This window comes from Colletotrichum siamense (genome assembly GCF_013390195.1).
Source record: "Colletotrichum siamense strain Cg363 chromosome Unknown KSG_Cg363_contig08, whole genome shotgun sequence".
Classification (NCBI taxonomy): Eukaryota; Fungi; Ascomycota; class Sordariomycetes; order Glomerellales; family Glomerellaceae; genus Colletotrichum; species Colletotrichum siamense.
This window is the reverse complement of record NW_023501021.1, coordinates 2,342,053-2,363,400: the sequence shown is the minus strand read 5'-3', so window position 1 is coordinate 2,363,400 and position 21,348 is coordinate 2,342,053. Positions and strand designations below refer to the sequence as shown.

The window sequence follows — 21,348 nt, the reverse complement described above, 5'->3', positions numbered from 1 at the left end:
GCAATTGAACCAGGACATCGGTTACTTTGGCAGCCAACAATCATTGGAAGAAGCACGTCTCAAGTTTGCTCGGCTGCCATGGTGAATATTATGGCCGCAACTTCATCAGACTGCTCTTGTTAGTTGATTCACTTGGGATACCCAAAGGCCAACAGCAGCTTCACTAATATTCGAGACTCGCAGACACCCTGCCCTCCGCTCTATCAGACCAAAGTTCCCCAGAGGCATCATCACGTACCACAGAGGTTGAGCAGTGCGGTCGTCTGCATTCACTGCGGCCTCAGTTCCAATTCGCGCGGCTCCCACGCATCAGCACACCTTTATAGAACTCGATATCCGCATCAATCCATCTCGTCGATGTTCCTTCTCTTTGCATTAGAGCCCCTCACCTCAGTCTCCGATCCAACGACCAACGACCAAGGACATCTCCATCCCTAACCTGCCCGTCCACCCAGCGTCCCAACCTCCCAATTGGCATCTTGGCTTTCATGCAGTGTAGCAGGAACCCTAATGCAGAAGGTGTGCATGTCAGACAACACGATTCTGCATCGAGACGCGCCGTGTTGTGGGGGAGGCGAACGGCCCATGTGGGATAAAGAAACGTCGAAAGGCTGTCAGATCAGCATCGAGGAACAAAAAGTAGGGCGCATCATGGGGATATGCCGGAATCTGGCCAGGCCCAATTCCCTTCGGCGATCGATACGCTAGTTACCCCATGCGTCCATCTCCTCCGGGCCACCGCTCGGCTCCGAGATGATGTGATGTCCGGAGCGTCGTCACATTTTGCGATCCACAACACCCAGCTAGGGTTGCATCAGTCACATGCCTCCTCGGTATAACAGTCAAGCCCACGCTTTTCGTAGTCTACACCTTGAATGAGGCCTGGAATGCCATCAATTGCTCTTGCACTCGGCAGGTCGACAGAGACCTCCGAGGGCTGTGGCCGGCAACAGCTGCCGGCCTCACTACCTCTCTGTAGGACAAAATGTATCCGGCGCAAAACCAATGTTTCCCCCCCAACGCCCAGCCGTGAGCTGTGTACCAATTGGAATCTGTTTTTGTTTGTTCTTAAAACTCCCAGTTCCCCCAGTGTCTTGTTTTGTCTCTGTCCCTAGGTATGATGATGAAGAAGCAGAATAAGAAAAAGGAAAAGAAGTGAGGTATGTGGATACTGGTTCTTTCTCCAAAAATCGTGCCATCATGAAAGAAGAAGAAACTTGCAAATGGGAAGCACCAGAAATGAAAACGACAAGTGGTAAAAGTATCGCCTGCGCTCTGGATCTGGAATTTTGAATCTTGCTGCTGCAATGCTTGGAAAGGAAAAGCCCCGCCTCCAATGCCGTCGCTTGGATGAAGTCAATGGACGTGTAGAAATGAAGTCGTCAAACGTACAAAAGGCCGTGTCGAAATCTGAAGTGAAATAGTTCAATGTAACAGGAATGGGTGCAAGGTGTGCTGTTTGAAATCGAGCGAGTTACGGACAGCCGTTTCTCTCGCGCGCAAATAAAAGTCGCCGTGATAAGCGAGTGTTTTCTGACGCCAAAAAATAGAAAAGCAATGCCTCGGGTTCACCGTGGTGAAGCTGCTGCGCTCCGTGATGCATTAAAGTGACATGGATAAGCAGTCTGGCGCGCTAGATGCCCCGCTGGAAAGATGGCCGTTGATCGGGCCTAGAAAGCGTCGGTTCGGATAAGGCGGCACTCGTTTAGAGGATGACACATCGGTGGCCATCTGCGCGCCTCCGTCTGCGATTCTTCCGCTTGGCGAAGCCCATGATGCCGGCATTTTTCTCGTTCTCGTGGTCGTCCTCGTCGTGGATGGCCTGAGCCTGGATCTTCTCGTCTTTCAGGAGCAGCTGGCGACATATGTCGATGAAGACGGCGTCAACGTTTGCTGGGAAATGGTCAGCAGTCTTCCAGTCGACACATTGTGGGACAGTGACGTACTCCTTGTTCTAGCACTCGTCTCATAGTATGGGGCATCCCACATTTGAGAGCAGGCAAAAGCTCTTTGTCTGGGTACTGATCGCTGCTCCTCCAAGTCGGCCTTATTGCCGACAATGACAATAGGGACGTTGTCGTCGTCTTTGATGCGCGTGATTTCCTCTCGAAGCATCTCAATCTCATTCATCGACGAGGATGATGTGATGCTGAAGACCAAGATGAATCCTTGACCGGATTTCATGTACAAGTCTCTCATGGCCACTGCTCTCATGTTAGATTAGACATATAGTAAGATGGAAGACTGGCTCACCAAACTGTTCTGTTCCTGCAGTGTCAAGGCTGCGGGCATTGTCAGATGCTGCTGTCTCATGACGCATAGTGCTACTCACATTTCCAAGACAACCTGCCGTCCCTGCGTTTGACCGAGTCAGTGATTCGTTGAGCCTAAAATGACATGGCGACTCACATCAACCTGGAGCTGTGTCCGGTAGGTGTCCTCAATGGTAGGATCATAGCTCTCAATCCACTCATTGTGGACGAATTGGGCTGCGAGGAATTGTCAGCATCAAACTCTGACCAGGAATGCCAGCTGAAGTGTGGATGCTCACCTGTTAAACAACTCTTGCCAACACCTCCTTCAAAAAGGGTCAGAGAGGAGCACGTGACGAATGTTTTCTTGGCATAAACTTACCGGCGCCCAAAACAACGACATGAAGCTCGCGACTGGATGGGATGATTAGTTTGCATTCCCTACGAGAGGAGAGCTCGAAAGGGATCAATCACATACCATGATTGATAGTGTCTATTGTGGCGTGACATGTTTGCTGGTTGAGACTGCTTTTTTGCAGCGGTGCGGGTTGGGTAAGTCTATTTGTGGTAGAAGTGCGTTCGATCAAACAGTCGAGGTTTGGGCAAGTGAGTGAAGTCGCCGGTTGGTGATGCTTTTACAGCAGGTCGGCCTCGGTTGAGAAAGGACCGCCGGGCTGGTATCCTTCGCAAAATGGCAATTGGCGCGTCATGCGGCAAGGCGGTCGCAAAGGTTAAATAGATTGGCGGGGAAAAGTTGCAAGAGCGAGAGGCTGGCGGAGTATTGATGAGGTCCGAAAGGGAAGCCGGTGACGAATTGGCGGCAGCGAGTGGAAATGCCGTGCAAATCTCTCTAAATCGGGGGAGAGCGATTTACGATTTGCAGACCACAGCAGCGGGCAGCAGTAGGAGATGCAACAAGGTACCCGAAGTGGACGAGGGAGGATGGCGGGGGGGCCCGAATGCAATTGTAGTTGAAGCGCAGAGGGTCGAGGTTTGAAGGACGGGGGCTCGGGTCAGGGAGTTCTGGGTCTGGCCCGTCCGAATTGATTGGAAGAGTGGGGAACGAAGGAGGGGGGTGTTAGCCTGGGATATGGGTAGGGGGGGTTGACGGGGAACGGGGGACGAGCAAAATGCAGATGCAAATGCAGATGCACGGGGGGGATAAGAACAGGTGCAAGGTGCAAGGTGCAGCGCAGCAGCAAGCTGGGTGGAAGCCAAAAAAGAATAATGGAAGATGGGGGCGGCAAAGCAGCAGCAACACCAGCAACACTACCACCACCGTATCTAGGTAGGTAGGCAGGCAGGCAAGCAGCTCAGGATGGTGAGTAGCGTGAAGAGAGAGGAAAAGACGGAAGAGGAGGAGGAAGAGACCGAGGGTCAAGATGAGGAAGACAGGAGGCAGAAAAGAGAGATGGAATCCAAGTTCGCGGCAAGGCTCTCTCTCTCTCTTTTTCTGTGCCCACCTCAATAGAAGTTGGCTAAGGCAGCGCGCGGTAGGTCCGTTGGTACAGTGCAGCAGGAAGAGGCGAGTTTGGCTTGTCCACCCGTCCGTCGTCTGGTCTGCAAGGGCCTCTCGTAAGGTAGGTAGGTACCTGAAGGAGGTACCAGGTAGGCAGGGGACGCTAGGTCAATGTCGGGGTCGAGTGGATAGGCGAGGCGAGGTGCCCTGTGGTGAGTGAGGGTGAGCTGTTGAAGTTGAGACGTTGATGGCGGTAGCCAGAGTGCCTGGCGGTAGCAGGTAGAGGTTAATGTAGCGGCTGCCCGGTGAGGTTACCGCAGGTGAGAGACTTTGCCGCAGCAGGTTGCCTTGGATGTGGTGCGTGCCGCTGCTGGGCGGGCTGTCAGCTCAAGCATGAGGTGGAAAGGTACCTAAGTTAAGGCACCTACCTTGCGGGCCTGAACGGGTACGTACTGGGTCTGCCCCAGGTCGTGGTCCAAGTACACTACACTACTACTGTGTAGGTAGGTATCTATCTGTAAGGTGACGGGAGGCGGAGGGGCGTGTGAGAGAGGCAAAATATTCGCCGACCAGGCTGAACGGTCAGGATAATGCAAAAGATAAACCCAGCTGAAGGAAGGATTTGGGAGGGTGGGGGCGTCACGAGCAGAAGTCACGTAGCAGAAGCAGGGAGGTCAGTGATTGTCAAATGCAGTCGTCACTTCTGTCTTGCTGTAAGGTAATCGGACCTGGTTGCGCTTTTTCTTCTTGTGCTTGCAGTGCTGCAGTGCGGTGCAGTGTCGCCAATGGGGTCGTCAAAGACGATGGTGTGTCCATGTAAGTAACTGGTGATCCCGGAGAAAGCCAGCAAGTGATGCGTTGGTTGGTTGGCTGGTACTGTGGCTGTCGTCCTGGAGGCCCGGGACAAGACAGGACGATTGAGGTTGATCTGATCCGATACCTTACTTGAGGTCAGCTAAGGTTATTTCCGCTTGCCGGCTGCCGGGCTCGACTGCATTGGCTGACCGAAATAGACACTGTAGGAAAAAGCAAAAGCAACAGATAGCAGGCCAGGCAGAGGGGGGAGGAGGAAGAGAGAAAGTAAAGGTAAAACGATCAAGTGATGAAGTCAGCAGCAACACGGAGAAGAAAGAAAGCTCAATGCTAATGCCGGAGCGCTAGGATTCAGGCTCTGGACAGGCAAGGCGAGCCGGAGGGATGAAGCAAAAGGCATCGAGTTGATTGATGGCAGAGCATGTGTTGATGGTTGCACGCATTACAAGACACAGCCGCCAGGTGACATACCGCAACAAGGGCCAAGGCAAGGAATGGCTGTTCTATTTGGTGGAAGGAGCCCAAAGAACAAACGACTCGTCAGGGCTGAGAGGCGAGAGGCGAGAGGCGACGTGTGGCGGCAACAGATGGCGAGGGGCGGGTGCGGGTGCGGTGCGATGCACGCGATATACGCAGTCTCTATGTAGGTACGCGTAGGTGACGGGATGGGATGCGATGTGATGCGATGTGGGTGATGTGACTGGCGGGCGACGACGGGTGACAGGCCGAGGGATTGGACGAAGAGACGAGAAGAGAAAATGCTTATTGCTGACGACGGACGAGATGGAGACGAGACTACGCAGTACGCAGTACGCAGTACATGAGACGAGGAAGCGACGGCGGGAGGGGCATGTAAGAATCCCCGGGCGGTCCACGGTCCACGGTCCACGGATGCCTGGTCCGTACCTTGCCCGATGGATACAGATGCGCTCTACAGAGTACTGCGTAAGGTATCCGTTCCTCACAAAGCAAACCCAAGGCACAGTGTCCGCCGGAGAAGGCGGATGATGAGACGATGCGATGAGAGAATCATCAGAAGCAGGAGGCGACCAGGAGTGGAAAGGTGTCTCGCAGCTTGGATGCTGGACTGTCTCGAAATAACGGAGAGGCTGACGCTACTGTCGGACGCTTGCGCGGTAGGTCCAACGTCGTCAATGGCCCCAAGCTATTTGGGGCAGCGGGCTTTGTCGTGTGCACAAAGGAACAACGTGAGATTTGGGGATTGGCGGTTTGGCGGTTTGCGAAGACGGCGGCGGTGTTTGAGAGTGAGGTGGTTCCCCGTTTCTGCCGTTGCATGGTGCGCCTAGGTAGGTACCATAAGGTAGGTATGGTGAGGTGGTGATGTGGTCCCGTCGTTGGTGCGTGGTGTCGATGTTGATCCGGGGGTCCATCTCCAAGCTTCTTTCCTTCCTTCTTTCCCAAAATGGCATGCTGCCCTCGCTATATGTCCGATAGTTGAGCCAAGATGCAGTGATATCTCCCCGATGGACAGGTTGGGTTCCAATTGGCTAGTTAAGGTGGCCTAGTGCGTGTGCAGTAATACCCTGGCATCTCGTCACTGGCGAGTGTCGTTCGACCGGGCGAGTCTCATGCCGCTTAGACGGGGTTTTGGTGTCCTTGGGGCAGGTCCAGCGGATGAGGTGCTCTGCACTCCGGCCTGGGCGGTCCCGTCTCTTTCGGCCGCGACGGTCAATGGGCAGAGAAGGCAAGCCGCAAGCACCGCTGGATGAGCCTGAGGTAGAATCAATGGATGCCCTGAGGACGGGAGAGGAGAGGAGAGGAGTTGTCGAACGGCGCGTCTTCTCCTCTTCCAGCGAGTCAGGCTGCCGTCTACCCAGAGACCCAGAAAGCTGCGACGCACGAGCACCGCTCCTGCATGGCCGGTGGACCAGCTCCAGCGGTGCTCAACCGTCCCATGTGGTAAGGTGCCTCCGGCCAAGGGGATGGTGGGCTCACGAGTGAGTTGGTTGACCTCTCATGTGTTGGGGTGGTCGCTCTCGAGCCTTTTGACAGGAGAGAAAGTGGAGTTCAGGTCGCAGTGGATGCCGACGAGTTGTGTTTTAGCGCGCTCCTGGTGTTTCTGTTTCTCAGTCTTTCCTGTCTTTTTTTTTTTTTAATGGCTCCGCGTGTGGCAGCTGCAGGTGCAAGTGCAGGTGCAGGGCAGAATGGACAGGGCAGGAGAGAAAGGACAGGGCAGGAGCGGCGATGGGACGGTGGACAGTGGACCCCAACGACTGCCTCACCTCGTGGTTCGTCCCGGTGGCTTCCAGCCATTGAAAGCCCTTGCCGCGGCAGGCCACGCTGCCCCCCAGTCTTCCAGTTCTTTTCCATGCCGTCCCATCGGCCATTTTCCTCTCGTGCAACCTACCTAAGGTACCCAAGCTACACTTTCGTCCGTAAGGTAAGAGGTAGAGACCAAAGCCGTGTATTCCGTTGCAAGCTATTTCCCGGCGAAGATACTCGAGGTCGATGCAGAGTGCGTCTGCCCTGCGTCATTCACCAAGTGGGGAGCTCCCTCCTTCCTGCAATCAACGCCTCCCGTCAAATCGTGCCTTCCCTAGGTAGGTACCTAGGCGATTGATTACATTACGGATCCATATACCTTCACCTTCCATAGACACATTCGCTCCTTCTTCAGTCTCTGACTTGACACTCGGCCGAGGACACAGCATCCCGGCTGCTCTTTCCCACTAGCCCTTGAATCTTACCTAAGGCAAGGTAGCTATCGGCACATGGCAGGGAAAGTCTCCACTCCACGACACTCCTCTCCACCTTCTTCCTGTCCGCTGCCCACATCACCTACGCACTCGGGGTAGTCCAACCACTGGCAAGAGCATGACTGACTCCCTCTGAATGCAGCTTCCAGCATCTCCGTATCAGAGTTTCCATCCTGCGTCTACCAAACATTTTAGCTCGCATTTTCTCCTGCTTCCTGCATCCCTTTCCCAGGGACTAAATGCACAGCCGCACTCCAGCCAATGCACCTTGGATGCAGATGCAGGGCCAATGCACAGGGAATCGGCCATGCACTCGTACCTTACCTAAGGCCTTGCTACCTGTTCCTCCTTCTCCTCCTTCTCCGTCTCCGTCTCCTCCACCACCGCCTCGCAGCCGACAATGCAACAACTCGCGCTCCTTTCTACCCCGAGCTCTGAACCTTGAGGTACCTATCTACCTTACCTGAGGTAGCTAGGTAAGGATGGAAGCCACCGACAGCAGACGGGACTGAACAAGGTGCTGCAGCTATTCCATCCTGCGAGTCTGCGAGATGCCCTCTCGCTTCTGATCCACATGCACTACCGTATCCCAACACAGCCTGTCCATGCCAGCCCGGGGCATGCTTCCATGCACTTCATCGACCAAAGTCACCTTGGACACTGCCGAACACACACGCGCTCTATGAGGGGTTAAACTGGCACCCGACTCTTCAACTTCATCGACATTTCCCGATCCGGTCACAACCTTCAACAGGAACCACCCAAGAATCGACCGCGACCCGTCTCCCACTTCCTGGACCCCAGTCCCTCAGACGTTGTCAACCACTTCATGACTTGCCAAGAGGTCCACCCCTATCAACCACAAATCCTTCATCTACACTCAATCAATTGTCAGAATCATCACCGCGGATACCCGTATATCCACGGATAACCCGCAACCGAACCAAATTTGTCGCGGACACTCGGAGCCGAAGACTAAGACACGTACGTCACTGTCCGCCTGTTACTTTCAACCTCTACCAAGTAGGCAGCTTGCAAAGACTCGCAAATTTCCGGATAGACGAGGGTCAGCCGCCTCCCGCCTTATCCCCGGTGAGCAATCGGCCAGTCCAGAGCAAACCAACAAGCCAAGACTTTGAACTCGCCGTTAATTCGCCAATCGCAACTCGTCATTTTCTGCCTCCAACCCGCGCTCGTCATGAAAATTTTCTCTCCTTCCCAAATAGCCTGATATCAACATCTCAACAACAGGCTCCCTTGCGCCTTACACCTGTGAACCGACTGGTGGGATTCCGGGGTCCCCAGAATGCTAGCCGCAGATGCGACTGCAGTCTTCTCGCTTCTCGCAGAGTCCACTCCCTTCAACTTTCTGTCACATCACTACGGCCCGATACCGAGGCCATGACGACTGCGATACTCCATTCCTCGGCCTGGGCGTCCTTTCTAGGCAAGATCCTAACTTCAACCCTCCTTTCACCATCACCATGACGTTGCAAGTCCATGGCTTGTCCAGGAACCCAGGCCGGATTCTGGCCCCCAACTCGGTATGAGCTCCTGTCTGTGCTGCTGGATGACATTGTTCTCCATGCTTTTGGATTACTGAGATGAGGTGGTTTCGTTTACTCCCCATCACCCGCATATCGACCCCGTTGCCAACCAAACAAGACATCTCGATTCTGAGATTGCTGTTCCTTGACCCGCTCTCCATGTCCGGCCTGCGGGCTTTACCCTCGAAGGAACAACTTCTGCTTGAACCGAGGAACCGGTCTACCGGGTTGCAGACTTGGCAAACGGCGTCTAGACCCCGGGCCATTCAAGTGCCAGCGACGGCCTGTCAACGTTCCTCCACCTGGAGCCCTAGTCCGTCTCTGATGCCTCGGTCGTTGCAGCGGCAGAGATTTTCGACAGCGGTTCGCCCCTGGTTCGTTCGATATGATCTCCATCGACATGGCTGATGTCGTTTATTCTCGAACAGCCATGTGGAAACTGACACCATACTCGCCAAAGAGCCGAGATGTCTACTGCGAGACAGGCGCCCAGGCCAATTCTCCGCCATCTCACCTTCCCACGTGGCGGAGATGAGACGGACTGAACCATTAGCACCACAGAGTTTCAGGCAGGAAGTCTAAATCCTCTAACCACCCTGACCAAGTCAATGCGCCAATTCGTCGTCGATCCCCTAAATGCTCGGCCCCCAATACTCGGTCCCAAAATCCGGGTCACCTCATTTCGACTATTGATGACTTCTGCTTCATCGTAGCAAACATCTGTCGATGCAATTTTCAACCGTCCATTCTTCTACGAACAGCTGTCATTGTCGTCCTTGGTCGAAACTCCCGTTCTACCATTCTGCCGCGGTCAAATTTTGCCAACGCAATTGCCGCAAGTGCCACCCAATATCGAGTCTTTCGATGTTTATGCCGTCGACGTTGTCCTTTGAGCCAAACCTGGTGTAGCCTGCGCCGCATTGCCATGGGTTTCCCAGTGCTTCCATGCGGAGGATCTGCAATCGCACGAGCTAGTCTCTAGTTCATCTCGCAATCCCCAGTGGTCAATATCGACCTTGCGCTAAACTGTGCAGACTTATCCTCAGGCTCTGTGCACGCATCACAGGCCTTCGCCTTGCCTGCGTACCTGAGGACAGCCAACAAACTGATCTGCCTTGGAGAGAACGCACTGGCCCGTGCTGCTATATTGAGCACTCCAAAGTCTGAGCTCGATGTTCCTTTCGCGCGAAGGTCGGGCCCGAGTCGCCCGGAATCATCAGGGACCAGAGTTCCCGAAGCGCGCGGTCAAGTTGATACCCGAAAGCGATTGAGCCTGCTACCGCCACTCAAGAAACTGCCGGGTCGGCCGCGTGGTCTCGTTGAGTGATCCCATTGCGCCGCGCCTTGCAATCCAGGACTGGATTGAAAGACGCCTTCCCATGAGGCACGGGTTTCTGCGTATCACCATGGTTCCGGACTCATCCTCCAAGTCGCTTGTCATTGCCTGACTATTGGATAATCATTCCGGGGAGGCAGGCTGCCGCTTGTCGTGTACCACGACGTACGCCACGTGCTTCGTAATGACGAGCCAGTGTGTCTCCGCTGCCACCGCCGTTCCAGGAGTACCCGACCGAACCGGACGTCTACGAGCGGGATGCGGCTCAAGGCTGGGGCTGTGCCGATCTCGTACTAGAGATCCACAGGTCACATGGCATGTTCTTCAACTCCATGGCTGGCTGAGTACGGATAGAGCCAAGATCTTCAGGCAGGTGATGGGATCATCCGCATATCGACTGCCACATACCGGACTCGACTCCGCCCCGGCCACCGTGTGAGCTCAAAGGCGGCGTAGATACGAGGCTGGCACAATCACAGCATCGGGACAAGATGCCGTACGTAGGCTCTGACAACGACCAGCCGTCTCACCCTTGTCCGCGTCCCTGTCAACCTGCCATTCGTTTGGGAGACTGCTTGATACCGCCGAGTGCCCCCACGCTGGCATCACCGGACGAGATAACGGCCACAGGCAGCGAGAGAACATCTCGCCCGACACAGGGCAACCGAGGGAGACACAACCTTGGTTTTAGAGTTGAATCGCAACCGACCTTCTCTTAACGTGATGTGAGCCCGAGATTGATTGGTCTCTCATCTCGCCGACCCACCGCGCCGGAATGCACCCCACCACGTCGCGCCCACCACCCAATCCTCGCTCGACGACAACTTCCGGCCTCGTCGCCGACCCTAACATACGCACATTTCGCAATTGCTTTCAACAATTCAAATGGTTTCGTGGTGTAGTTGGTTATCACGTCAGTCTAACACACTGAAGGTCTCCGGTTCAAGTCCGGGCGAAATCATATTGGGCGAATGGTTTAGTGGTATAATACTCGCTTAGCATCAGACAGTTGAACTGTCTAACTTGTGAGTGGTCCAGGGTTCGATTCCCTGTTCGTCCAGTCTTTTGCTGGTTAGCTCTGTTTTTAGGGGCTAGTATTGCTTTTGAGGGTTCCTGGGAACTTTCCAGAGCTTTAGGGTGTGGTTTTAATAATATTCGTGTGGACTGACGGGGTAATAGAGCTACAGCGGCATGTGAGGACGACTGTTAAGTTTCTATGTTAGATAGGCGTGTGACATACTGATATAAAAGAGGGACAACGTGTCTAAGACGTAGATCGTCTTGCTTCCTGCTTAAATTTCTTACGTGACTTGAGGTACTGGGGAAGTGGCTACTAAGTTTGAAAGGTTGGTCACCCTTCCCTACTTTTTCCTCTCTTTGAAGCTAGACATTGGGGAGCGGCGTTTGTTTCACGCATGAATGCTGTGTTGTGCTCCGTCGAGATACGCAAGCCCCAGCAGAAAAAGCTATCAAGATGTGGCGGTCTGCAGGAGTCAAGAGCCAAGCAAGCAAGACCTGGCAGAGGAGCATGCTTGCAGTGGCCTTGAGAATTCAGGTTCGGCGCTTTGGGTCATGGGTCCCCTGGGCCTTTTGGCAACGGTGTAATGGTAAATATCGGAGGGCACCAGGACTTCAAGATTCTCTATCTCAAGAGCCGAAGTATGTTTGAGATACTACGACTACTTGACCATATCGGTTTCAAAAGACAGACAGGATCCCGCCAATTCCATCGCAGCGAATTCTCCTTGAGTGCCAACGACCGTGAGATCATCTTGAATCTATAGGTGTTTGACGCTTCTCAGCAAGTACCCCCAAGTCTTAACGTCCAATGATGTTCTTCCCATCCACCGCCTTCATTCCTTCATCGACCATTTGACGGAGCTCCACGATGTCGACATATGATTTCTCGGCGATGCTTTGAGAGCGGCGGGTGATTCCATGCTTGGCTTCCAGATGTTGCACGACTTCTGTCACTTCATTGGAGACTTCGTGGGACCGAGGCCCATCCTTGTCGCGCAGACGGTAGCTCCTCGAAACCCAGAACATGAGGACATCGCGGTACTGGGCGAGGCAGCTGTCGGAGATAGCAGCGTCGTAAATACCGGGGGGGCACACCAAAGCGCACGACGAATCCCATGAAATACTTCAGGTTGCGCGAGAGGGGCTTTCATTTGGAGCGACCTGAGTCGCCCGCCTTGGGAGGAGGGAAGCATGCCTCCTCAAGCTGGTCGTCGGTGACATCGTCTGTAAGCCTCTCGAGGTTTTTGATGAAGTCCTGAAAGTGCGCCAGATTGGCGTCCTGTCGCTGCTGAGTTTCTTGCGAATGCCAGCGAATGCCAGCGAATGCCAGCAGCTTCTTCCGACTCTCTCTCAATCTCCGCCATCATCTTGGAGAAGCCGTCAACATCGTCCCCAGCATCAGGGTCGACACGTCGCAATCTGTCCAGCCATTTGTCGGTAGTCTCGCCGCGCTGGCGGAATTCGCTGGGCCGCTCAGTCATGATGGGAGGATCCTGCGCCTGTTGTTAGTTGAAACTTCATGCAATGGCCGTATGGTGAACGAACCTACGAGGACGAAATCGACAGATAAGCAGGGCGAGGAGTGTGGTCTGGAGAGGGTGTTGGTATCAGCCAGACGTGGATTTGATGGGGGAGAAAGAGGACCCTGGTTGAGAATTAGCCAGATAGGCAAGGGCAAACGAGAAGAAAGACCGTTAGGTGGAAATTCTCGTCCCAGTGGTCGTGGTCGTTTGTTGTTCGGAGCTCGCTCTGGTTATTTGGTCAAAGCTGGTGCTAAAGTGACGGCTTCTGGGTTGCCTTTGGCACTTCATGAGGCCAACAACAACCGGGTAGCAGCTGCCTGGTCAAGCTAGGTGGATGCGTGAAGGAAAAGCAGCCGCATACACAGAATCAGGTTCAAATACCGCTGCAGGTCTGCAGATTCAAGACCACCTGGGAGTGTTTGAGGAACTATCTAGTAGCGTTGGTCGTTGGTCCATCGCCGCAGACACTCGTAATGTAATGAGCTTTGGGTCCTGCGTATTGGCACCTACAGCACCTACATATCCGTTGGCACCAGAGGAGTCATTTCTATTGTTGAGATATCAGCCTGACGGCAGCTAGACCGCTTGGAGCTGTATCGAGCCGCAACACAAAGTTCCCGAGGTCCTCAACGCCAGCTACATAATCGCTGTAATAGATAGACAGTGGCTGCCACCATCAACGCCAGGAAGATGTTTCAGTGGGCTCGCCATCTTACAAACAGAGGACTCTAAAGCCATATCTTGGGGCTGTTTTCATGGTCTGATTTCCGAGCTGAGCTACTCGAGACGTCGGCTCTTTCCCTGTGAGAAGTGTAGACCGTCCACGTAAGAGCAAAAACCTACTTACTGAAACTCGTCTCGCCGGCCTGAGTACAGCTCCCAAGAATTCGGTGCCCTTCTCATTAAGTTGTAAAAGAGAACCTTGAGCTTACAACACAAGAATCCGAGCGGTCTGCGTTTCCATACTCGGTGACCATCTCACCACCAACCTCGGCATCCTTCACAGTTCCCCAAGCTCTGTGAATTATTCATAAGTGTATCGTATGAGCCAAATCGACCATCTTCTGCAGATCTCTTTCTGCCGAAAACTCGGGTCTGATCGTAGAACAATGCGAGTGCGCCACTAACACAGCGTGTTCATACTTGGCTGGAGTATGCCAAAGTCTATGATTTTCCCTTGTCTCTTCATAGCCCAAGTGATATTAATTTATATTATATATGCACTACATCAGAATATCTGAAAGACAATGTTCTTAGTCTCGGCTACCTCCGGGAAATCCTGCCGGAAGTCTGTCAGACCATGCCTGTCATTGGAACATCGTATATACGTGCATGTATTTAAATGACGTAGGCTTCATAGGGTTTCGCTCGTCACGAATAAAAAACTCATCCAGAGCGCTGTAAAGTGACTTTAAAAGCCTGTCATAGCAGAGTATGGGGCCTAAAGTCTTTCATACGCGTCTCTTGGAAACCGGGTCTAGAACAACTTGCATACGCGCTGGCGTCCACCACCTCTTCATATGTATTCGGATTTTTGCATCCATAAGAATGCTGGAATGTATTGGGTTTTCCATGCCAGAGATTCCATCCCCCATCGCATCGCTTCTGCTGGTCACACTCTCTTCAAAAGACATTGCAATGACCATTTGCGGTGAAGAGTACAAATTGCCGGTTCTGTCTAGAAGACATTGAAGTTCTATCATCTGCGTCTATTTGACGTCCCCAAACAAACAGATGCAATAATACTGACGCTTGCATGAAGCCCGATGCTTCACGCTGACGCTACGTTCTGCAAAAGTATAGACATCACCTCAAGTGTTACCTGATGCCTGATGGGTCATCAAGGAACTTATACCAAACATCAAGACTGTCTCAATATCTCTCCCCAGGGTTAATTAACCTCCTCTTTCTTCCCTCTACGACCCTTCATCTCCCAGATCGCATACCCCACATCCACGGACGAAGCATCAACATCAATGAGCTGGCGACTAGCATGCCACCTCTGCCAGACATGTAAATCCCTCCAGGAAACATCGGGACGGATGGATGATCGCAGAGCAAAATAATGTACGGCTCCCTGCTTATATATATGTTCGGAACATGCGAAGGCTTCTCGTCATTCCGATGATCTGAAAATGCCCAACGCTGAAAAGTATATAACACACTTATGATGATCATTTCTGAATTCAACAAATTAGCGAGACTATATCAATCTTGTCTCCCTCTTTGGTTTTATCACGCGTCAGTACATGAAAGGCATGTCGATCTTCAGAACCAGGGGTCAGTAGGCTCGATGTGAATATCAGCTCGGAGGCAAACCTTTGGAATAGACAACGGACAACATGAGCGGATGACAATAACGTGTTGACGATCAAAGGGGTTGGGGAACCAAAGGTTTAATTTAGCTTGACCCCGTCGAGTGTTCTGTTGCTATCATCGATACTCTGGAATCTTTCGGCGGCGGCAAAATTAGCGGCGATCCTGGCTCAAGAGAACGAGACACTCTGGGATAGTTAGACTTATGTGCAGATACAGCGAGGCCATGAGCCTGAGGCGTATACTTTGCGAAGCTCATGTCTATAACACTGCTGCTTGCTGCAGTTGTATTCACTCGACCGCAAAAATGGCGGTGGTACTGCTGCTGCACATTGCCTTACTTCGGTCACTCGTCGGCGTCCCTCAGACTCGGGTAAGAAACTCAATACAGCAAGCTGCCTTCGAAGATGAATCATGCCTTTCGCCTGTATCGTCGTCTCCAATGACCTCAGCATTATCCGGGTGTACTGATGCCCTGAGGTTCCTACATCAGAGCTAGTATGCTGCTGCCAAGTAACTATGTCCCAATTTACAGGTCTGAGAATCACCTGCCGTCTCTATCATGTGCCATAGGGCTTGCTCGGAGCAAAAGTATGAGATGTCCCGGTGATCTTAACTTGAGCATAGCCCAATCCGCCTAAGAATTTAAGGGCCTCGAAATATTTCTCAATCACTCGACACCTCTTCTTGTTACTCCACCGGTAGCTTCGTCACCTCTCCCAACATATCCCTCCGCGCATACTCACGACTTTTCTCAGAAAGCTCTAGCATAGCCATTAAGCTGGGTGCAGACATGGCACAGTTTAGAGCAACACAAGCTGGAAGTCCATTTTCCTCTCCATTTTGAACAAAAGAGATCGACGCTAATGCCATTGCTTAAGAAAACACCGTGTAGAACAGGGCAGCTTAAATCAAGTCGCAAAGGATACTTGACACTTGGCGACACACACATCTGTACAAGACTATATAAACCAAACACCCACGCACCCCTCACTCATACTCCAAGCAAATGTCGGGATTCACAAGCTTTTAACCCGGCAAGCACTTGTCACTCGACAAGTTTGCATTGAAGAGCTTGATAGATTGAACCTCGACACTTTCAACCCTCTCAGGCCATAGTTGCTTGTCCATCAGTACCTTCTCTATTCATTGCCTTGAATCTATACGTGTAGTAATACCCCCTGTTCTCACGGTCCTGCCCGATACTTTATCTGACAAACACTTCCCAGCCGATCGGGGCAAGCGGATGATTCCCTACATGAGCCATACTACACCAGGAACATCGATATTCTGGACCTCTCAGTGAGACCAAGATCCTCTGGCCTGATTTGGTGTCGAACGCAGTTTTCGCTAAACCTATATCTATTTATACATCTCGAAGCTTTAAGAACACCAACCCCATGAAGGTCGACGTGAACACGACACGAATGTAGGTTGAGAACCTTCAGTTCTTTTCCGACTCATGGGTTGGTCCCTCACGCCGTGACAGCGCGGATAGTCTTCGTGCAAACCAAGATGCTGACTGAACCGCAAGGATCAAAAAGCTTGACCTTATTTCCCGTCAGCCGAATCGATCGACCACCACAGATCTCTCGCGTATCAGATCTCACAATGCAACATCTCATCTTGCTCAAAATGGTAATATTGCCATGTTCATCTTCTTGTAGACATTACTAAACCACTCGCGTGCCTCGACACGGTTGGACGCAGCGAGCTTGCACAAAAGACTTTCTCACTGTCCCACAGTCAGCAACAACCTCCCTTCCCCTCTCACCTCCTCGTCAAGATCCCAAAACAATCCCTCACCCAACCAACCCACCCCTTGGCCATCTCAATCGTGTTCATAAGCCTAACCCACCTCCAAACAAAAGCCTCACAATCCTTGTAATCCTCCGCATAAACATCCCATGCCGCGACCTCATCCTCAACCCCGTTTTCCTCATCCTTAATCTTCGGCCCTACAAGCAGAGCCCTCCCGATGACCCCCTCGTCCGCGACAAGCCTCGTGGCAGCATCGACCACGTCCCCGAACCGGGCGCCGCCTGCACCGCCGCCGAGCAGCGCGGCCTCACCGGCGCGAGGAAACATGTTGCTGTCGCTGATGAAGTACGGGCAGAGCATGTTCAGCCGCACGCCGTGCGACATGTACGCCGTTGCGCGCATGGCGCGGAAGAGTCCCGTCACCGCGTGCTTTGACATGCAGTACGGCGTCTGACCGGGGAGGTGGACGACGCCGGCGATGGAGCCGATGAGCAGGACACACCGGTCCTTCGGCTTGGACGAGTCGTTTGCGCGCTTCCCGTTGCGGGGAAGCCAGAACATGCCGAGGTTCGTCGTGTAGCTTACCCCTGTGACGTTGACGGCGATGGTCTTGGTGGATGGCTCGCTGGGGGCGTCGGGGTCCGACTTGGAGGCGACGGGCTTGTCAAAGGTGCTGTTATGGCCGACGTGGTTGACGCCTGCGTTGGCGACGACAATGTCGATGGCGCCGTTTGGAGAGAGGCGCGCGGCTTCCTTGAAGAAGTTCACTTGCGATTCCCAGGAGGTAACGTCACAGTTGACGAAGTGGTGAGAGGCATTGGGGTGACTCGTACGGAGTGAGGCAATCAGGGCCTCGCCATCCGAGGCATTGATATCCCCGATGATGATGTTGGCTCCGTGGGAGGCCCATTCCCGGGCGAAGGCGGCGCCGATGCCGAGGGCTCCTCCGGTGATGAGAACTGTTTTGGATGATAGTGTGGATGGGTCATATGGTTTCGTGGTGTCGACCGGCTCCGACAAGCCGGTTGTGGGAATGAGGTTGTGGTATCCTTGTGCGACCGTCATGTTGGGCGGTCAGGCTGCAGAAGATATGGACTTTGTTGAGACGCAGGAAGGCACCTAGTGGATTTGATGCAGTATGAAGCTGCAAAGCAGTATTTGATACGCGCGAGCCGGTATTTGAAGAGGATGGTGGCCCCCGGCTTTGTCTGTAAATATGTTGCAGAAGACGGAGAGTATGAAGGGATACGCAAAGACGACAGAATGTCTAGTTTTCGAGATTGGACGGCATCCTCAACAAGCCATGCGATGCGAGGGAATCAATGAGGGACCTCCATCTGTTCGGTGGCTGATGACAGCGGTGCTGGACCCTTGGCGGAGACGCCCCAGAGTAAGCACTGTATATTGTAGTGCGATTGCGGCTGAAGCAACTAGCATGTGTCAGCTCGGCTGATGAGAGCCGTTCCTGCGTTGCGTTGTTTCCACCCACGACACCCATCGTCGGCGGGAGGATCAGTCCGGCGCGGAAGACGACGAACACGGACTCGACAGACCGAACGGAACGGAGGACAGGGATATCTCAATTCACCCATCTCGGACTCTGCCACTGGAGAAACTTTTTGACAAGCCGAGTCAGCGGGTCGGTTGAAGAACCATCAACGGCCCCGCTTGCTCCTGAAGGCGCAATCCGCCAGGCCGCGGCGTTAGACTCGTGGCCGACGGACGGAATGGACCACCTAGAGCAGAAACAGGCGTCGTGTACACTGCACCAGAGCAGAGTCAAAAGAGACGGGGGAGTGCATCTCCTTAGGACCCAAGACATGGACCTTTTGGCTGCCCCCACAGCTACAAGCCCAAAAAAGGATTAGCATGCTAGCTAAGCTATGCTACTAGTTAATATACTTATCTTTTATAGTGAAATTAGTACTTTTTAAATACCTCTACTTCTACTAAAACTAGCTAGTATTTACTTACTTTTTTTAATAGCTATAAGTTAACTTTATTCCTTAACTTTAATCCCTTACTTATTTTACTTATAATATTACTATTATACCTCTATTTATAATATATTAAATTAATTACTATAATAATATAAATAATAATATCTATTAAGATAATTATTAATCTTATTAAATTATTTAATAATTATAATACTAACTATAATATTATTAATAATTTTAAGAACCTTAATAACTATATTAAATATTATATTCTTATTAGTATTAGTATTATTATAAAACCTTAGTAGTAACTAGCTAACTATAGCTTAATTAATAATATTAATATTAATAACCCTAACTTATTATAAAGTTATATATAACTACTACTACTATAAAATAAATAAAATCTACTTTTAAACTTTTAACTAAATATTCTATATAATAATAGCTTAATTTAATATAACCTAAATAATCCTAACTTTTTACTTAGTATTTAATATAATAAAACCTCTTTTTTATATATTAAAAGTACTTTATATTAAAAACTTCTTTCTACTTTCTTTAAGTATAAAATCTACTTACTACTAAGCTTTATACTACTATAGATATAGTAATAATATATACTTTTCTAGCTAATTAAGTAGTAAGTAAATTAAACTAACTAGAAGTTAGAGATATATTATTATGTTTATATTAACTTTATTAAAGTTACTAAAAACCCTACTTAGTTACTATAAAAACCTTAATATATAACTATAGTAGAGATTTATATCTTTTTAAGTATATTTATCTATATAACTATTTACTATAAGTATTACTTTCCTAACTATTAAGTTAAATACTAATTATACTTCTTATACTTTATTAATTAATAGCTCTCTTAAGAGAAATTTAAGTAACTATACTATAACTTTTTAACTTATAACTTTACTACTAAAAGCCTCTATAATATATATCTTATAATATATAATAAAGTAACTAGCTAGAGTAACTAGCTATAATATATATTAACTAAGATATAGATCTCTAGTAGCTATATTACTATTAATAAAAATATAATATAATACTAAAGTAGATACTTTAATATTTAATATATAAAAGGTAAGCTTATACCTATTAGCTTTAAAGTATAAGTAATTAGAGAAGTAGAATATTTTTTTTACTAATTTTAATATATAAATTAAAGTCTCTTTATATTACTACTTATATATTTACTAATTAAACTTAAGTAGTTAGCCTTTATAAAAGCTATTATTACTTATTTAGTCCTTATTTTACTATAGCTACTAAGGTATTAATAATAATATTACCTATTTATTAATAACTTATTTATTTTAGTTAACCTATTATACTACCTCTACTATTATAATATTATTACTATAAATATATACTATAATACCTAGTTTAGTAATATCTATACTACTCTAAATAAGCTTAAAAAGTATAATAATTACTTTAAGAAAGTACTATAAAATACTATCTTCTATAAACTAACTAATAATAATATAGTTTACTAGCTATTTTTTAAAGATAGCTTACTAATATTAATAGCTACTATTAGCTTTAATAGATATAAATATACCTTCTTAAAGCTCTATAAGAGGTTTAAGAGTAATATAACTTATACTAATATATTAAAAATACTATTTAAAGTTTATAATACTACTATAAGTAAAGTTACTATCTACTATATAAAAATACTACTCTTCTCTTAGTTTTACTATATATATAACTAATTTATAAATACTATTAATATTAATAACTAATATAAAGCTAATAGCTATTATAGTAGATATATATACTATAATAGCTACTAAATATTAAATTTTAACTTTAATTTACTTATTAATATTACTAATACTTTCTTAGCTTTCTATAAAGCTTAATATAATACTTATAATTATAATAATACTAATAATTAGTTTTATTAGATATAAGCTAAGTTTTAATAAGCTCTCTTTAAAGAAATTATTACTATATATAGCGAAGATATTATTATAAGTTAAAGGTTTTAAACTATAAAAAAAGATAATTTAAGCTAACTAAATTATATTATTTTATTATTAATAGCAAAGAGGTAGTATATCTAATACTCTATAGTATATAAATATAAAATTCTTAGTAAAAAAGCTCTAAATATATCGTTTAATAACTATTAAATAAACTATAAGTATTAGAAATACAGTATAGTATTATATAAATATTATTAAGATACTTAATATACCTATAAAGAGGTTAAGTAAGGTTAAGCTAGGATAGGAATAATTTATAACTTAATATAACACTTTAATTAGACACCTCTATAACTATCTTATATATTATAAGTATCTTTTTTAGATATACTATAGAATCTGAGAGCCTCTGCTGACTAGCTGCTCCTAGCAGGAGCCAAAAGGTCCATATCTCAGGTCCCAAGGAGATGAGCAGAGCTTGGGGCTCTCAGGGCTCCGTGCCAGGCATGTTCCACCACAAACAGTCTAGGGAGTGCCTGCCCGTATCTGTTTCGGTTGTCTCGGCGTCGCAGGGCTGGCTGGTGTTCTTCCGGATGTGATCCAAAATTAGGTTCTGGGGGTTACGGCGGTTTTCGGACGAAGACTGTTTTATGTGCTGCAGCTTGCATGCTTGGTGACAGACGGACAGAGCTTAGGGATGGATGGAGGCTGC

At 49.2% G+C, this 21,348-nt stretch overlaps 3 protein-coding genes across 3 annotated transcripts; all 3 read right to left on the bottom strand.

Moving 5' to 3' along the window:
• Positions 1-1,705: 1,705 nt before the first annotated feature.
• Rap1 (Ras-related protein Rap1) lies at positions 1,706-2,762 on the bottom strand (the record flags this gene model as incomplete). Its single annotated transcript, XM_036644051.1, has 8 exons — positions 1,706-1,893; positions 1,947-2,204; positions 2,254-2,282; positions 2,333-2,355; positions 2,410-2,489; positions 2,552-2,578; positions 2,635-2,666; positions 2,731-2,762. The coding sequence occupies 8 exons, from the start codon at positions 2,760-2,762 to the stop codon at positions 1,706-1,708; spliced, it is 669 nt and encodes a 222-aa protein (XP_036491086.1).
• A 9,180-nt stretch (positions 2,763-11,942) lies between these two features.
• Positions 11,943-12,625, bottom strand: CGCS363_v012201 (uncharacterized protein; the record flags this gene model as incomplete). The annotated part of the gene is made up of 2 exons (XM_036644050.1): positions 11,943-12,198; positions 12,489-12,625. The coding sequence occupies 2 exons, from the start codon at positions 12,623-12,625 to the stop codon at positions 11,943-11,945; spliced, it is 393 nt and encodes a 130-aa protein (XP_036491107.1).
• A 4,128-nt stretch (positions 12,626-16,753) lies between these two features.
• aflH (5'-hydroxyaverantin dehydrogenase) lies at positions 16,754-17,809 on the bottom strand (the record flags this gene model as incomplete). Its single annotated transcript, XM_036644049.1, has 1 exon — positions 16,754-17,809. The coding sequence occupies one exon, from the start codon at positions 17,807-17,809 to the stop codon at positions 16,754-16,756; it is 1,056 nt and encodes a 351-aa protein (XP_036491144.1).
• Between the last annotated feature and the right edge of the window lie 3,539 nt (positions 17,810-21,348).